This window comes from Aethina tumida, chromosome 1, assembly GCF_024364675.1.
Source record: "Aethina tumida isolate Nest 87 chromosome 1, icAetTumi1.1, whole genome shotgun sequence".
NCBI lineage: Eukaryota > Metazoa > Arthropoda > Insecta > Coleoptera > Nitidulidae > Aethina > Aethina tumida.
This window is the reverse complement of record NC_065435.1, coordinates 16,934,610-16,952,843: the sequence shown is the minus strand read 5'-3', so window position 1 is coordinate 16,952,843 and position 18,234 is coordinate 16,934,610. Positions and strand designations below refer to the sequence as shown.

General features: G+C 26.9%; 1 protein-coding gene across 1 annotated transcript in view; it reads right to left on the bottom strand.

Moving 5' to 3' along the window:
• Positions 1–614: 614 nt before the first annotated feature.
• Positions 615–18,234, bottom strand: part of LOC109598038 (homeobox protein ceh-31) — a 37,119-nt gene continuing 19,499 nt past the window's right edge. Inside the window, exon 3 of the mRNA XM_020013882.2 lies at positions 615–1,193. Coding sequence (XP_019869441.2) covers positions 828–1,193 — 366 coding nt within the window. The 3' untranslated portion in view covers positions 615–827. The remainder of the gene's footprint in view (positions 1,194–18,234) is intronic.

Below are 18,234 nucleotides of genomic sequence, written 5' to 3'. Positions count from 1 at the left end.
ATCTGTAGAAATCTGGTGAATATCTTTATGGGGATGGCCCTAACAGAAATGTCTAGCAAATTGTTGATTGATTTAATTAATATATTTATTTGGAGTAAAAAATAGCATATAGCAACAGAAACATGTATTTGCTACTGTTGCTAATACTAAAGTCGATTTGAATCAATTTGCTAGTATTTCTAGAAATCTGGTGAATATCTTTATGGGGATTGACCTAACAGAAATGTCTAGTAAATTATAGATTGATTTAATGAGTCACTCACTCACTTTAAGTCTAATCTGATGAAAATATTAATAAAATAATATAATTATTTAGAATAAAAAATAGCATATAACAACAATAACATGTATTTGCCACTGTTGCTAATACTAAAATCGATTTGAATCAATTTCTAGAAATCTGGTAAATATCATTATGGGGATTGACCTAACAGATGTATCTAGTTTGATTTAATGAGTTACTCACTTTACGTCTAATCTGACGAAAATAAAACTCAGAATAGTATTGAAAAGGGTTTATTTCTTTACTTATGGAATATGATACATATTCCAGCTGGCATTGCGATTGTGAATTCAGAAAGAAGAAAGCTGTTGTCCGATTAAAAACACTTGGCTATAAAGAAAAGACTTTTTATTCATCGATGAAATACATGAATAGGTCATTACAAACAATGGCTTTTACATACAAAATATTGAAGTATTTTTTATTACCAGTACATCTAAATAATTTTTATGAAAAATATTTTTCAAATATATGTGCAACTAATGAAATTGTACTTTGTGTTTATAATTTATTTTTTTAAATAAAATATATAATTTAGATGGTTTTAGGATTTTTCCTCCACATTAAACGATAAATTTAAAAGTACTTCTTTGGCTGAGTCAATTTGCGTTTGAAAATGAGTTTCGGATGCTAATGACAAACGATTAGTTTGCAATATGTTTTTAAAATTCTTTGTCGATAACGTCGATTCCGCCACCGTTGATGTCGCCGAACTCTTCGAGTCACTTTCAATACTGGAATTCGAACTTTGGCTAATATGTTTTGAATTTGTACTCAGTTTCGTGTCTTCAGAAGATTGCTTCGAACCGTCTTTGTGCACCGAATTGTTTTTATGTTCTGCGGCTTCAGCATTTGATATGTTGTCTATTTTCTTCCATTTCGTTCTGCGATTTTGAAACCATATTTTCACCTGGAACAATAAATGCATTTTAATATTTAAAAGTATTTCCTCTACTTACTTTTATAACTCTCAAAGTTTATATAAAACCTTTAATATTTTAAATCAATATTTGAAAAAAGAACTACCTCGTACAACCAGGATTTGTATTGTTCAGTCATCGTAAAGTCGGTCAGTATTAAGTCTTAAAAATCAATTTATAATTAGTTATTTTACGTTTTAACAGTGTTTAACTTTATATATATATATATATATATATATATATATATGTAGTATACAATCAAACCTGAAATTGTAACTTCAATTATGTAACTACACCGGGGAGGTACACGCCTTAGGAATTTCCAATTTCAATGATTAAAATATACATATGTTTTAGTGTTCACTTACAATTAGCACGATCCTCAAAGGATCAAACTACGAGATTGTTTAACAGTAATTGTTAATTTAAAATCAAATTATAATTTATTTTGAGTTGCTAACACAAATACATGTGTATAACACTATTATATTTCTACAATAATATTTTTGGACTTTAATTGCTGTTACTGCTGTGATTTATTTGTTGTCATGTCTAACTAAACATAAAGTTTAATTTCTCCCTTAATTATCTTATTCATATTTAGTTTTTCAATGAGTTGGTGAACAATTGAGGTTTATTACTTAAAACTTGAGCGGAATCAATAGCTAAACATTTGCGAATAATGCATTGAATGCATAATGTGAGATAAATAGCAAGGGGATTGCTCGTGCCGTAGCCTGTTAGCTATATCAACTGTTTGGGCAGTGTCGTACTTTTAGATAACCCTTCCTTAGGTATTGTAAATAGAAATTACTGAAAGCATGTATTACGTATGTTGATGATTAGTTGTTTTGCTAACTTAAAACCTTTTACAAAATAAAGGAGTAAATGAAATGAATGAATATGAAAAAATTCTAACCAAATAACTTTTGAAATAAATTGTGTATAATTATTATGTTTACAGACATGTTTCCAAAAATATAAAACAGTTAAGCGACATAAAATGTTCCGAATCGTAAAATGACTTGATTATTATTAGATTAAAATAACTTAGTACTTGACATAGACATAGTTATGGTAATTATTGAGGTAAATCTAAAGGGAGTGTAGAAAATTATAAATATATTAGCCTTAGCAACATTGCAGTATATTATTAGATTTTCAGTATTATATTTCAATATGATAAAATAGTACATTTAAATGGGTTAATTATCAAACGCTTGATACGTCACTGTAGCATGAAATAGCGAGGATAGGTAGTCATCCCCTTGATAATGCTGATGCTCTATTGATCAATTACAGACCCCACTGCTACTACTGCCAATTAATATCCCAACTGATTATACATACATTGTATTTCGTTCCATAATTGTTTTATCACTAACAATTGAATACTTCATTTTAGATTTACCTTGAAAATAATTTAATCGTCGATTAGTCATTAAATGATTTTTAATTCAAATTTATATTGAAAGAACAGTTATGTTCTACGGATTACATTTTATATCTTTGCCATAGGACTAAAACTACGGAGACATTCAATAAAAATCAACAATGAGGGACACGCAAAATATTGATTCGACGCCTTATTGAGTCGAGATCCTCTCAAGTTTAGAACAGGAGTAAATAATATTATTTATAAATAATTCCAGGTAATAATAAATAATTACTTATACTGGGAAAGGTTTGTGAAACTTGGAATTATCTTGAGTAACAAGTACTCTACGAAAAAATCATAATTTAATAATTATTTCGAGGAACATCTTAGTGCTATAATTAACCCCCTTCATCCTCCTTGTAGGTTTGAGGGGTGGTAACTGAACATATTATCAATCAATTAAAATAATTAGCAAAGGATGTAAATAGATGTGAATTATATATTTTGTAATGTTTAACAATATATTATTATTGATGACACCAACTTCAGAGAGTAGATTTTGAGATCGTCGTAAATAATAACGGAGCCAAAAATATTTCCAACATATTCCACATATTTATATGGAATATATGGAATATATGGAATATATGGAATATATGGAATATATGGAATATATGGAATATATGGAATATATGGAATATATGGAATATATGGAATATATGGAATATATGGAATATATGGAATATATGGAATATACGGAATATACGGAATATATGGAATATATGAAATATATGGAATATATGGAATATATGGAATAATGGAATATATGGAATATATGGAATATATGAAACATATGAAACATATGAAATATATTATTTTTTTATTAAATATTTTAAAATACATTATTGCTTGTGCATGTAACCTGAAACAATATTTTTTTATCATTAATTACAGTTTTAAAATGTAATGCACGTTAATTAATATAATTAATTAAAAAGTCGAATACCAAACAAATAGAGATATATAATAATCCTATTAAACTGTTTGTACAAGGATTATTGAGCTAGTAAATGTAAAAGGGTGAGTTTCATTAATTTACTAATTGCAGGGTATAAAACACCAAATGATAATTAGTAAGGTTTATATTGCTTTGTCGACTTATTGAATTACCCACCAAACTCAACAATTATATATATTATGATTAAAACATAAATAAAATATGTATCCATGTGTGTGATAAAAAGGGATTGATTATTGATTAAATAATTAAAAAATTACATCAAAAATGGTCCAGATATAAGTTTATTATGTCAAGTACCTTGGTGTTTGCAATGTTTGGTTGAATAATTTCCGATCAATCGCATAAGGTAGTTAGTTCAGTAATTGAAATTGGCCATGTTATGTTAGATCATAGTTAGGTTCTGCAGTATTTCTATTAAGTTATCTATCTAATCAGTTTGCCAGTACGTTCAAAATGAACAAATATATATTAACTAATAAAATACTTGATTGAATAATTGATCTTCAGATTTTATTTAAATTAGATACAACTGAATGATGAAAACCTCCTGGTATTTAAAATAAAATAAGAACTAACCTATAATCATAGCTGACAATATCAAAAATAAATTAGTTAATAATAAGCTTTAAAAGAAAATACATTGGGTACACTGTATCTTGCTATCAGTCATGAAGAAACGAATTAAATTACTTTTTAAATTACTTTTCTTGGTTAGACCCAACTAACTGACGACATCAAAAATAAACTTATTAACAAAACTGAAGCTTTACAATAAAAACCAGCTCTTCCCTTAATAGTATACTTGTTATATTACAAAAAGAAAAACAGTTCAATATCCAGTACATATTTAAAGATTTTGAAAAAAATTTAAAGAACTTATGTCTTGTAATATCACTAAGAGTTATGGCAGTAAATAGAATTCGTTTTAATGGAAAACCTAAAAGATTGGATTTTTTTTTCATGCATATTACAAGATATAAAATTAACCAGAATACAAAAATTTTTTCAAGAACTAGAACTATTACAGGTTTAATAAAATGTAAGACATAATAATACTATAGTTTTTATGAATTTAAATATTTTTAATTAAATTTATTTATTATAATTTAACATTAATATGGATAAGAACGAAGTGAGTTTCAAATACATTTAATTGTATTTAATGTACATAAATTTAATTTTGCATATTGAATTATTAATGACTGAATACAATTTGATGTTTTAAAATTATCTACGTAATATTAGTATTTAACGTATACGTTACTCTAGTAATATGGAACAAATTATTCAAATTAATCATAATTGCATATATGCTTTTTGTCTGTGAATTATACGATTTAACGTTTATATTATTTATTTAATATAATTTAATATGAAAATTGACTAATTGTATATTAATCTAAAAAAATAAATGTACATGTTTAAGTAATAAATATTCATTGTATGTTTTATCAGATATACTCATATTTAGTCTCCAACATACCATTCAAATTATCTAATTTCATTGAATATTGAAAGCAACTTTCAACCACTAGGACAATGAGAGCTCTCACATGTACTCAAACAAGAAGTTTTTTTGGGTATTCAAAAATATTATTTATTTAATATAATTTAATTTGAAAATTAACTAATTGTGTATTAATGTAAAAAAATAAATGTACATGTTTAAGTAATAAATATTCATTTGTAAGTTTTATCAGATATACTCATATTTACTCTCTACCATACCATTCAAATTGTCTAATTTCATTGAATATTGAAAGCTACTTTTAACTACCAGGATAATGAGAGCTCTCACATGTACTCAAACAAGAAGTTTTTTTTGGATATTCAAAATCGCTCTTGATTCAGTAGCTAATAACTACATATATTCCCGAACATCAAATGTAAATTGTGAGGTTAACAATTTTCGATGCCTGAAGCAGTTGATCCATTTAAAATACGTATACTGGGAAAAGTAGTCGAACGCAAGCAAATTCAAATATTATTATATAAAAAATATTTACAACCATTAAATATTGTTTCAGTTGTGTTTCTCCTTAATATAAATGGCATCACATCATTTTTATGTGACTTATTCTATCTACAGAAGCGGTGGAAACTGGATATTTATTTTGTTATCATATTCACAAATTTTTTATGGATAATTTTAAAATATTAACTACAATTATTATTGAATTGATTGTTGAATTAAAAACGAGTCATTAAATGTCTACAATTTTAAACCGATTCAAAAACATTCTTTATCTTGTTCATTTTCTAAGTAAACCATCGGCAAATCATATCAAAAACAAATGATGATAGGAAAACGATTCAAAATACATAAATATATACAGGGTGTCGCAATTTATACGACAAATTTTAACTACATACTCACTGTTGCATAAGTAGTCGATTTGCTCTATTACATTTTTTTAAATGGACTTCTTATGTAACAGTGAGTATGTGGTTACAATTTTAACAGGAAACGAGACAAAAACTAATTAAATCCATCTATAAAAGCTGTTCGAAATTGTTCTCATGGATTTGAATGCAAGCTTTAGCCTGTCGAATTCAATTTTAGCACACCGTTTTTTTTTAATCCTCTATACAGGGTGTTTCGCAACTTATCCGTCAAATTTTAACCACATACTCACTGTTGCATAAGTAGTCGATTTATCATATTTTTTTAATGGACAGTAGATTTAAATTTAAACAAATCGACCATTTCGAAGACCATTTTCCTTGTTGTTTGCGATACTTTTATTAGAGCATCCCGTATAAATCAAAAAATAAACGAACTCAATGTGTTGGTGAGTACTATAAAACGAAGACAAAAGGAGCTAGTCTCTATGGTAGACAACCAACATAGAAGCCCTTCATTTCTGCAAACTATAAAGCAGCGAGACTACTTTTTGCCAGAACATGTGAACTGGACACATGGGCATTGAAAAAACAATTTTGTTTTCCGATGAAAGTCAGCTTCAATTATTCAAATCTAATGGCATTTCATAGGTGAGAAGACCAATTAGTGAACGGTATAATCTCAAGTACACTAGACCCACCGTGAAGCATGGTGGAGGAGGCGTTCTGGTTTGAGGATGTTTTTCTGGGTTTGGCATGGGCCCACTGGTTAAGTAAGACATTCTGTAAAATCATATGTTTCCATTTGCCGAAGGTAACATGAGTTTAAGGTGTACCTTCCAGCACGACAATGATCAGAAACACACATCTAAGTTAATTACCGTTCGCTTCTTAAGAAGTCCTTGTGATAATACCTTGGCCAGCACAAAACCCAGACCTCAATCCACTACTAAAATCTATGAAGGAAAGGTGTTTTGAAGTTATAAAAAATGATGGATATGCTACTTTTTTATTTCATACTTTTGACCCTTGAATGTTTTTCATATATTAATAAATACCTAACTAAATCCACTAATAAACCATTATATTGTTGTATTTTTTTTTGGCTTGGAAAAATGTTGCCTTTAAGGGAAAAAACTTTTGATGATGTGTTTGTATGTGGTTATCATCAGAACACGGTGTGAATACTAATTGAAGGTCCGAATTGGTTCTAATTCAACAATGTTCGAAACGACAAGACTTGTTCTGTGTGGTAAGACGATGCACACACAAAGGACAATAAACACGCGTCCCCAATGCAATTACATGTTAATTAATTGGTGTCCTACAAACATCTACCTGTAGCTATAACAGAACTGATTTGCCGATATTTTTACCTCAGTTTTCTAGAACAAAATGTCTAAAATCTTCTAATTAACGCATATTGTTTATATCTTAGTGAATTATAAGTAGCAAGATCAATACCAAATTTAATACAGGTGTCATATAGGTTTTGCCATTGGTTATGCTCATCATGATTGAACTTAATGTATGTGTTAATTAAATCATTTGTATTTCAGTGAAATGTAAATATGACAAAGTCAAAATATAAGTTACTCTAGTTAAACTAGCAACAATACCAAAGATAATGTTACCAAAAAAAATAAGTCAAGTCAACAAGTCTAAAATCAGCATTGGTGTCTTGTTGGTCTTAGCTAAGCTCACCACTGAACAAACTTTAAGGTTGACCTTATCTTACGTGACTTATCATTATATTATTGAACTTAAGCCTAAACATAAACTGAATGCTAACCTAAGTTACATTTGTGTATAATTACAACCATTAATACTCATGAATAAAGTAGTCTAACAATCAAAGTGTAGTGTATGTTATTTTAACCCCCAATTATGTAATAATGAAAATTTTTTAATGAAAAATAAGTAATAATATATAATATTATAAATTGTATCCCTTATTTTGGTACTTATGTACACCAAAATTAGAGATCTGTTTGCTGACCTGAAAAAATCATGATTTATGAAATTTTCTCAAATGAATGCTAGAGAAATACTACGCATATTAGTGGTTGTAATGATTTGGCATTATAAATATCACGATATTTTAACAACTGTTCTAATAAAAATATTTATGGCATATTAAATAATGAATTTATTAAGTCATAAAGAAACAACATTGTTGCTTTAGTAATAAAACAAAATAATAATAAAACACAGTGCGTTAAATATGCCATTGATGATGCCAATAAAATTAATAGAAGCACAATTATTATAAAACACAATTTGAAGGGTCCACTCAGAGATTGATAAGAATTCAATACATATTGTATAATGGTTAATTATTAAATAATTTATTTGTTAAACATGACTATTAAACCATTAAAATTTAACTCCTACTCATAATAATAATAAAAACAATTGACTGCTAAATACTTGGAATTTCCAATAACATAATTTTAAAAGGAAATAATGATTAATGATTATCGTTTATTTGCAATTAAACTATTTTTAATTATAAAACACAACTGTGCTTGGAGTGCGTAATGTGTGTTAAAAATTAAATTTTCTCAGAATTATTTAGGATGCCCAGAAGTTTTATACGTTTCGTCAGTTACATACATTGTTATTGTTTTGAAATACAATATGGTTTAATTTAAATAAAATAAAACAGTTGACTCTGCATGCCGATGTCTATTCTAACATGAGAAATTAGCAAATGTTACTTGTTTACTTTTTGCGACATGAGAAAGTACTTTTATAAAATTTCATCATCAAAATGTTAAAAATTTATAATAATAATAATAATAATAATAATAATAATAATAATAATAATAATAATAATAATAACTGAGGCACTTATATTTAGTTACTTATTACTGCATTGCATTGTGTGTTTAAATAATTATTTCTTACTAAATGTACTTAAATTAAATTTATAATTAGGTGTTAAGTTGAATCATTCCCTGTTTATACTAATTAGTTCATTTATTAAATTAGTTTCTTGTATATTTCTTACTGATTTGATACTCATATTTAATGTTTAATAATAATTAATTGAATAAGGCCATTTATGTACTCAATAGATATGCAATTTTATTCAGTGTCAAATTTTAACTTTTCAATATTTTGTGAATACAAAAAGTAGGGGGTACTAAAGTGACTGAAATGTATAATTTTGAGGAATTTATATGATTTTATTTAAATAATGTTATATTTGCTTAAATGTTATAATGGAATGGCTGAATGCAGAAAGGGTTTTATAGTCAGTTTAAAATTTATTATTAAAATCATATCCTTTTTAACAGAATATAAAAGATATTTGATGTTCATAAGGGAACAGTTATTATTTGGGTAAACTTTGTTAATTTTTAATAGGACACTCAAAAATACTCGAGTAAATGCATGTTAGCATATTTAACTTGTACACAATCAATTATTTTTTATCAAAAGTCATCCGTAGAAACCGAAAATTATACCAAATTACTACTATACTCAAAATTTTAATAAAAATTTTATTTAGGTAAAAATTTATAATATTTGTGTAATTATACAAGAAAAGTTTTATATTATCATAATAAATTTTACTTACTTATTTCATATTCGAAGTAAAAAGACAACTGAAAGCAAGATATAAACTAATTAGTCAATTACAATTTTAAATTAGTTAACTGAATAACTATTATTTAATAATTGTAGAATATTTTCATAAACAAAAACTGAAACATATTTAGAATTATGATGGATTTTTGGTTTTAGTAACTTGTACTTGTGTATAAACATTCAATGTAAAATATGGAAGTATAGTAATGAATTAATTAAACCATAACAAATTATTGTATTTCAAAATAGTTTAAGTTTTTATAAATATGTATAAAATAAGAAATCAACTTCTTATCAACTCAAAGACCTTTTTTCCCTGTACCTTCAATTTTTAAATGACATGGATAATTTGTAGGTAATAAATAAAAACTCTTTAATATTACCAATGTAATATATTCTATTAATAAATAAAATATAAATTTATAAAATATATGCTAGTAACTATAAGTAATTTCTTATTATTTACAATAATATACAATTTTAATCGTAGTTGTGTCAATTATAATAAACTCAAATTGATGTTGATGAAACAATGATTTAAATAATAATTACAGCAGAATAGAATATGACTCAGTTATTTTTACTAGTGCATCTAAACGTACCATAAGTAGCTTGAAAATCGCAAGACATAAACTAATTAGTCAATTAAAATTTTAAATTAGTTAACTATTATTTAATAACTGTAAAATATTTTTATAAACAAAAACTGAAACATATTTAAAATTATGATGCATTTTTGGTTTTAGTAACCTGTACTTGTGTATAAATATTCAATGTAAAATAGGGAAATATAATAATAGATTAATTAAACCATAACAAATTATTGTATTTCAAAAAAGTAAAAGTTTTTATAAATATGTATAAAATAAAAAATCAACCTCTTATCAACTCAAAGACCTTTTTTCCCTGTACATATTATAATATGCAACTTTAATCATAGTTGTGTCAATTATAATAAATTTAAATTGATATTGATGGAACAATGATTTAATAAATAATTACAGCGGAATAAAACATGATTCAGTCGTATTGGCCAGTGCATCTAAACGTACCATAAGTAACTTGAAAATCACATAATATGTTCGTAGCGTAAAATCACTCTACCTACTGAAATATGCATAAATGTTATAAAAGACAAAACAAGAGTGAAATTACAGACTATAAACCAACACCATGGGAACTGTTTAGGTTTCATTGCTCAAATTCGACTAAACAGATTTGCGAACTCAATTTGATTTATACGTTTTAAATTAAAACATTTAATGGACAATTAAATAATAATTGTGTTATCAATCATAATATTAATGAAAATATTAAATGCCTTAGAATTAAATCCTGAACTTTTCAACAGGAATAAACAATAATCAATTAGGCGTAAATTAAATAAAGTATTTGAAAATATCAATTTGTTTTAATATCGACAATAAAAGGAAATATTTAATAAATGAGATCGATTTGGTAATTTATATGGGCATTTTCACATTTATTTCCTAATATAAAGTCAAAATATTTATTGCAGAGACTGCATATAATCTACAGCAATTAAGAGTTGGATAAGTGGGTCGATTAAATGTGAATCATAAAACGATGATAGTCCAACAAGAAAGACATTCATTATTCCAAAGCGGTAAAATAAAAGAGGAAGAAGAGGTTACAACACTCAGTTAAGGCAGGCTAAATTGCAGATTAATTAAATCTTGCATGGTGGTGAAAAAAGCGCTAGGAGCACTGGAAGGTTGCAGGACCGTATTCTCAATTTTCCTTTTCCTTTTATCATTTTCAAACCGTTAAACGTATATTTATTGTTTATGCCTCTTATGACACTTTATTGTCTGATATATAGGATGTTTCCGAAAGTTCTATAGGGAATTCTATCATACATCATTCAAATAAATTATTAACTATGACGCCCTGTATTTTCGTAATTGTCAACTTTTCTACAAGGGTACGAAATGTCAAATCGATTGTACGAACCTTTATCTCAAAAAATATCTCGTTATGACTTCGAGATAATATGTGGAATTTTTTATCTCAAATATATAATTTTCGACATATTAAGTTTAACTTTGGTTAAGATATAACGAAATTTCTGGTAAATTTTGAAAAATTTAGTATTATTAACGTATCTTAATCACTGATAATATGTTTGAAAACTAGTTATTACGTCTCAATTTTTGAGTAATTATCTCGAAATTTTAAAATGAAATATTTTTTGAAGTAAAAAAAGTGAATTTTCCTATTTCCTATTTTATTTTAATGAAACAATTAAATATTTGATCAGTAAGTTATGCATTGTATTAAGTTTATGTGAGTAATAGGAGCAATAGGAGTAACGGTATCGTCGAAGTGGAAACGTAAATTGTGATGAATAAGGATCTGTGCTTAACGTAGGGGGTGGTTTAACAGTGGATGTTCCGCTATTCCAGAATAATGATACAAACATAGCTTACTAAGTGGTCTGTTAGTATTGTGTCAACGCAGTTACTCGTTTGGCCGCCAGAGTGCACAATTTATCGCTCAATAAATTACGACGTGTCTCCTTTTCTAACACATCGAACCGAATTCGTCTGTTTCATAGGGGCGGTACCTTTCAACTTTAGCACACGATATACAAATCATTCTCGCTGTTCCACGTTATTCTGTCGTATGCCGTTGCATTGTCGCCAACTTCTGCTTTAATCATTCTGATGGATTATTATTTATTAGACATAATTGCTGGTGTAACAGACTCCACTGTCACTGTTGTGTTGTTACTTTGCTACTGGCACAAACACACACACACACAGCCATAGACACAGACACAGACACAACCTATTATCTCAATTGTTCCTATACCTCACTGAAGCTGTTTTTATATCGCGTTCGATGTTTGTTGCTACAATTATTAACAGCTCTTTGCCGGCATCCCTTTATTTATGTCGCTCGCGCTCTAATCGATAAATAATTATTACTTTTTTACTACCTGTGTTATGTTCAATTAACTACGGTTTAAAACGTTCCCATTCATTTTTGCTAATGATAATAACGATACGTAATTAAATTAATCGTATGTAATACAACGAAAAGTCAAATAACCGTGTTTAAAGTAGGAGACAAATATACACAATATACACATATTTGTTTTTTCATAGTATTAATGTATAAACACGTGATCCAAAAATTTTACCGTCAACAAACTCGATTAAATTGCTATCGAGTGGTTCTGATTCTTTTTTTGTGAACTGTAATACAAATTTAGGCGTCTAATTGATCACTAAATTAAATGATCTGTTTTGTTTCCTCTACATGTAATCATTTTTATTTATGTCTTGATAATTGGAATAAAATATTTTGACTAAATTTGATAACACGAATTTTTAGAGGAAATCTCTAATTCCTTTGTTAACCGTTCCATGAATTTTGATGACTCTCTGTGCCTGTGTGGCACTGTATTTACGTGATAATTTACAATAGCTTATATTCTTTTGAAAAAATCTTGGAAAGTTAGAACGACAGAAGAATTATATCACAAAATTTCTCAATTTTACTGAGTGGTCATTAACGAGTGATGTAAAAGAGGTGTAAAATATAGATGATAGATCAAAGAAAATTCGTTCTTTTGATGCTAAATGTATCGACTTACGTTCAGTCAAATTAAAATTATAGTTTTATCTTTTTCAATATTTAACGTGTTTCCATCGCTTTATTTGATGGGGTACGTCAAGAAGATTATAATGAAAAATATGGCAAATGTTCTCAATTCAGTCAGTGATGTTAAGCCCTCTAGTGGCTTTCTTAACTATTTTAGCTATCTAAGAAACAAAAATACTTTCTGAGATATGGCCGATGACTTATTTAACAAAAATTAACTATAGCTCAGAAACTACTAGTTTAATAGGTACAGAAAAATAATATTTATAAAAGTAGCCTTAGTAGAGAAGTTTTTATAATGACTTTCTAATTTACAAATTAAAGGTTCATTTAAGACATTTAATTATTTATATTGAGAACATTTGTCATATTTTTTACTATAAAAATCTCTGTGTCTCTTAAGACCAGGTGTTAATGACCTACCAAATTCGATAAAAATATAATTTTAATGTCGCTTGTCTACATTTTTATTGTGATGGTAGAATAAAAAATAATGGTTCATGCATCCAAATATTGAATAATCTCAAATTGCAAAGTTTCCGCGTAGTTGAGTCTGTGATTGGCAGTCATTTAAATAAAAACAACTTTTATAAATTAAAACACGAAGGAAAAATTGATTACACCTTCATTATTAGCCATAAAATATTGGATAATTAAATTGAAACGCCTTCATTTATGAAGATCATTCAAATGAGGTAACCACTTCAGAAATGATCAAAAAAATCCACTATATCGTGATAAATAAGTGAAGTGTGAAATTGCTGAGACTGTAGCCATTTCAATTGAACGACTGCAGAACATTTGGATATGAAAAAGCGTTCCGCCAGATCGGTGTCGTAATTGATAATTAACACACGTTTGTCAACCTCAAAAGACTGAATGGCTGGCGCATCCACCATATTCGCTTGATTTAGCGCCTAGCGATTATTTATATCATTTGCAAATAATGCTGAAACTAATACCCACTTTTGGCATGTGGGCAACAATCGTATTTTTAGAGAGAATACAAAAGATAGAAAAACGATGAATTAAGTGTTTTAAGGCCAAAAACTTGTCATATAGTTCGTATCGTGTAAAACATATGCAGGATGTCCCCGAAAAGGTTTGTACGGAATTCCAGCACCAATTTTTGAGGTGAAAATAGATCGATTTACCTTATTTTACCATAGTGCAAAAATTGTCAATTACTGAAATATCTTTCGAGGACATCCTGTATAATTTACAACCAAATTTTTATACATTCTATAAAAAAATATTTTTGTAAAATTGGCCACTTGGTACATATAATATAAAATTAAATTTGCTTTATTAATTATCAATTTATTGACAATTAGAAGGACTTTGGACAATAAAGGTCAGGAGAATGTAAAAAATAGGCTAACGGTATGGACACTGGTCGAGTGGATCGTGTTCCTTGGCGAAATAATGAACACACACACGACGACGATAACATTACTCGAAATTAGTTCACTCTTCCTCTCGACACTTCGGTGCCGGCCTCAATGATCATTCGATTTTTATGTGGTTTCATAACAGAATAAATTTTTTACACAATTATGCATAAAACCTATTAATAAAAGTAACTAAGGTAACCTACCTCACTTAATCGTATATTTCATACTTGTGGATATGAAGGTAATTTAAAGTCTAATATCCGGCAAATTTCTATATAATCGAAGTTTTATGGGGAGAATTCGAGCGATAAATGACGGAATGAAAGAAAATTGGGAATTTATAGAAATGTAAAATCAACAATAGAAGAATTTTATAAGGAAAGAGTAAATGTAAGAAAAGTTTTATTAGACAGCCAGTCATCTTCCATTATGAATAATAACCTAATTGTTATTACAATGTATTATTGTACCATCATTAAAAACACTGAATAGTTTAAGAAATTATTTTAATAAGCCTTAACTTAAAATTATAAAACACTGGTGTAATTCGTGGTGTGGTGCACGAAATACAGGGAAATCAGGAAAAAGCATAAAAAATTTACTAGAAGACAAAGGACAAATCCAAAAGTTAAAAGCTTTCTCAAATAAACCAATATTATAGATAATGGCTACAGCATATAAATATAATTATAAAAAATTTCCAATTACTAAACTTAAATTTGATTGATTGGTTGATTAAATATTAAAAGATGATTTAAACTGATTTTTTAATGAAAATTTAATCTATAATAAATCGTATTATAAACTGTGAGGATATATTAATATTTAAATGGATATATAATATAAGTTTAAAAAAATATATTTCAATGTATATTTATTTAATTCTCTAACATTTATGATATAATAATTTTCATCTAATTGCTTTATCAATTAACTAATTACGAATACAAAATTGCTGCATTTAAATAACAATTTATTTAACAGAGTTTAATTATATTAAATTTATTTATCATAAAATGTATTTGTACAGTGTAATTATGTATTAAAAATGATTTATAAATAAATATATACAAATCTGTTTGATGTAACATATATTAATTGATGTACTGAATTGTTGTATTTATAATACAAATCAATAAACATAAAATCTATATAAAATATATGTTAAAAGTAAATAAACTGCAACAATTATTGCTATTATGATAATTATATATACCATAAAATGACCTATATACCCAGATTGTAATATAATTATTATTATTAATTGATTCTATAAAATAAGATTATAAAAATGTACCATTAAATTAATATGGTTCTAAATAATATTGATATTTTCGTGTTGGTTTCGGTACTTTTTTTAATTTACAAACAAAATTTCCTGATGATTCTTTTGTCTTCAATTAATAGTTCATTTTTCTTAGTTATCAGTCACTGAATTCGTTTTATATTATAATATTAATAATCATAATATTAATTATTTGATACTCTTAAAATTTTATATTTTTTATATGATAGATGCAGAAGAGGCCATTATGGATAATGAAATTATTGTAATTTTAATTAAAATTTAGTTTAATTAATTTTTTTTAATTAATTTAATTATTAATATGGTATCAACAGAGTTAATATAATTTTCTTAAATGTTTAATAGTACTTTTTTATTTTTTACTGATTCATTTTTAAATCAGTAAATAATAAATAAATTTAGTTTACAGAAGTCCATATAGTTAATGTACCGTATTGACGTTGTGAGAGGTGTAGGTTTACTCACCTCAACACCTTTGCAGCAACTAATTTGACTATTTGCAAATAGTCATGAGCGCTTTGAGCACACTAAACATTAATTGGAAAGAGGCTGGCACCATTTAACAGATGTCATATGTTTCATTTCAGACCTTTAATGTAACATTTAACAGATTAAATTTTAAAATTTGTTAGTTAAGTGAAATAAATGATAAAGTTAGAGCACATAATAAGAAAAATATAAAAGATGCAGCAGTCGTCTAAGACGCTGTTTAAGACGTATTTATTTTATAGGAGGTACGAGATGGAAAAAAAAAACCAATTTTCAAAAAACCATTAAGCTTTCCGAAATCTTACTATACTTTCTTCGTGTAAATTGATGTAACCTAAGGAACCTTATAGGACTAGATTATTTTGTAGATTGTATCACGTTTCATAAATACGAGAGTCTGTTGGTTTTTTTTTTACGATGCGAGCGAGATATTTAATTTTTAATACCTTAATTGCTTACCAAAATATTTACATACCTATATTTAATGGTCTGCAATTGATGAAAACAGTAAAACCAGTTGTTTATGTGAATAATTATACAGCAATTACATTACATGGCCTTTTTATTTTGATTGTGGAAGGATTTCATTTAGCCTGATTTGCGTTGTAATGGTTTTCGCAATTATTGTTAGCTTAAACTAAAATCGAATAATGCATATGAATAGACATATCTATATCTATATCTAAATCTGTATCTATAACTATATATATATATATATATATATATATATATATATACATACACATACACATACACATATATACATATATATGTATATATACAGTACAATTAGAACAACGCTTAGTGGGTATTACAATGAGTATTGATCGGTTGTTTGAAGCACACAGCAACTGACATTTGTGATTTGTTGTCAATATCAACGAGCTAATACAACTAAACAGTGAGGTTCCAATCACTTCATCTTCGAATGTTAATTTAATAATTGAACAATTTTTGTTAAAATACATTTTTAGTAAAACTGCACGAAAATATTACATATTCAAAATTTATATCCTGTGTTAAAATAAGATTAACCCAACGCTGTCTTGACAAATGATGTCCGCCTCTTATAAACATTGGACACAACTATTTCACTCTTGTATTTTCAGTTTAAATCGATGGAATCAATTAGTTATTTTTTTGTTAAATTTGATGGTCATTTTAGAGTGTTTAGGGCAAAGGTAAACAAGATTATAAACAACGAATGGTGCGAAAATAAGAAAAAAATTACAACTTGAATACACGTCGAATTTGAGACATTGGCACATAAAATGATAATAAAACTACCTAAATTCTATGACAAAATAAAGACTTAATTACTAGAATTAATTTTTGATATACAACATGATTCATGCAATTAATTAATTAGAAGTTTATAGAGAATTAAACTTCCAAATGAAACACAATAAAAATTAATAATTAACAAGATTAATTAATATAATAGAAATTAAAAATTTGGGAAGTAAAATTTCTTAAACAATAATTTAATTTCATCGAATACAGCTATAATTATTTGAAGAAATATTTCAGATAAATGGGGTTACTATTTGAGTTTTCAAAGTTACCCCCCACCAAATCTGCAAAAACGGAATAGTGGCAATTAATTTTAGCACAAAAGTGTTTTCCTCTTTGTATTGATTTTTTGATTGATTTTCAACATTTTTGAAAAACTTACCCTGTGTTTCAAAATAAAATTAAAACTGTCAAGATGTAAAAATTGAAGACTAAATAATTTTAGTTAAGTCACAAATTCTACGAAAAGCAGTATTATTTTTCAATGAAACTTTGGCTCATAAAGTAATAAAAAAAACTACCAAAATTTTATGACAAAATAAGGTCAGACATTTAGATTTTATTTTTGAATATACAGCGT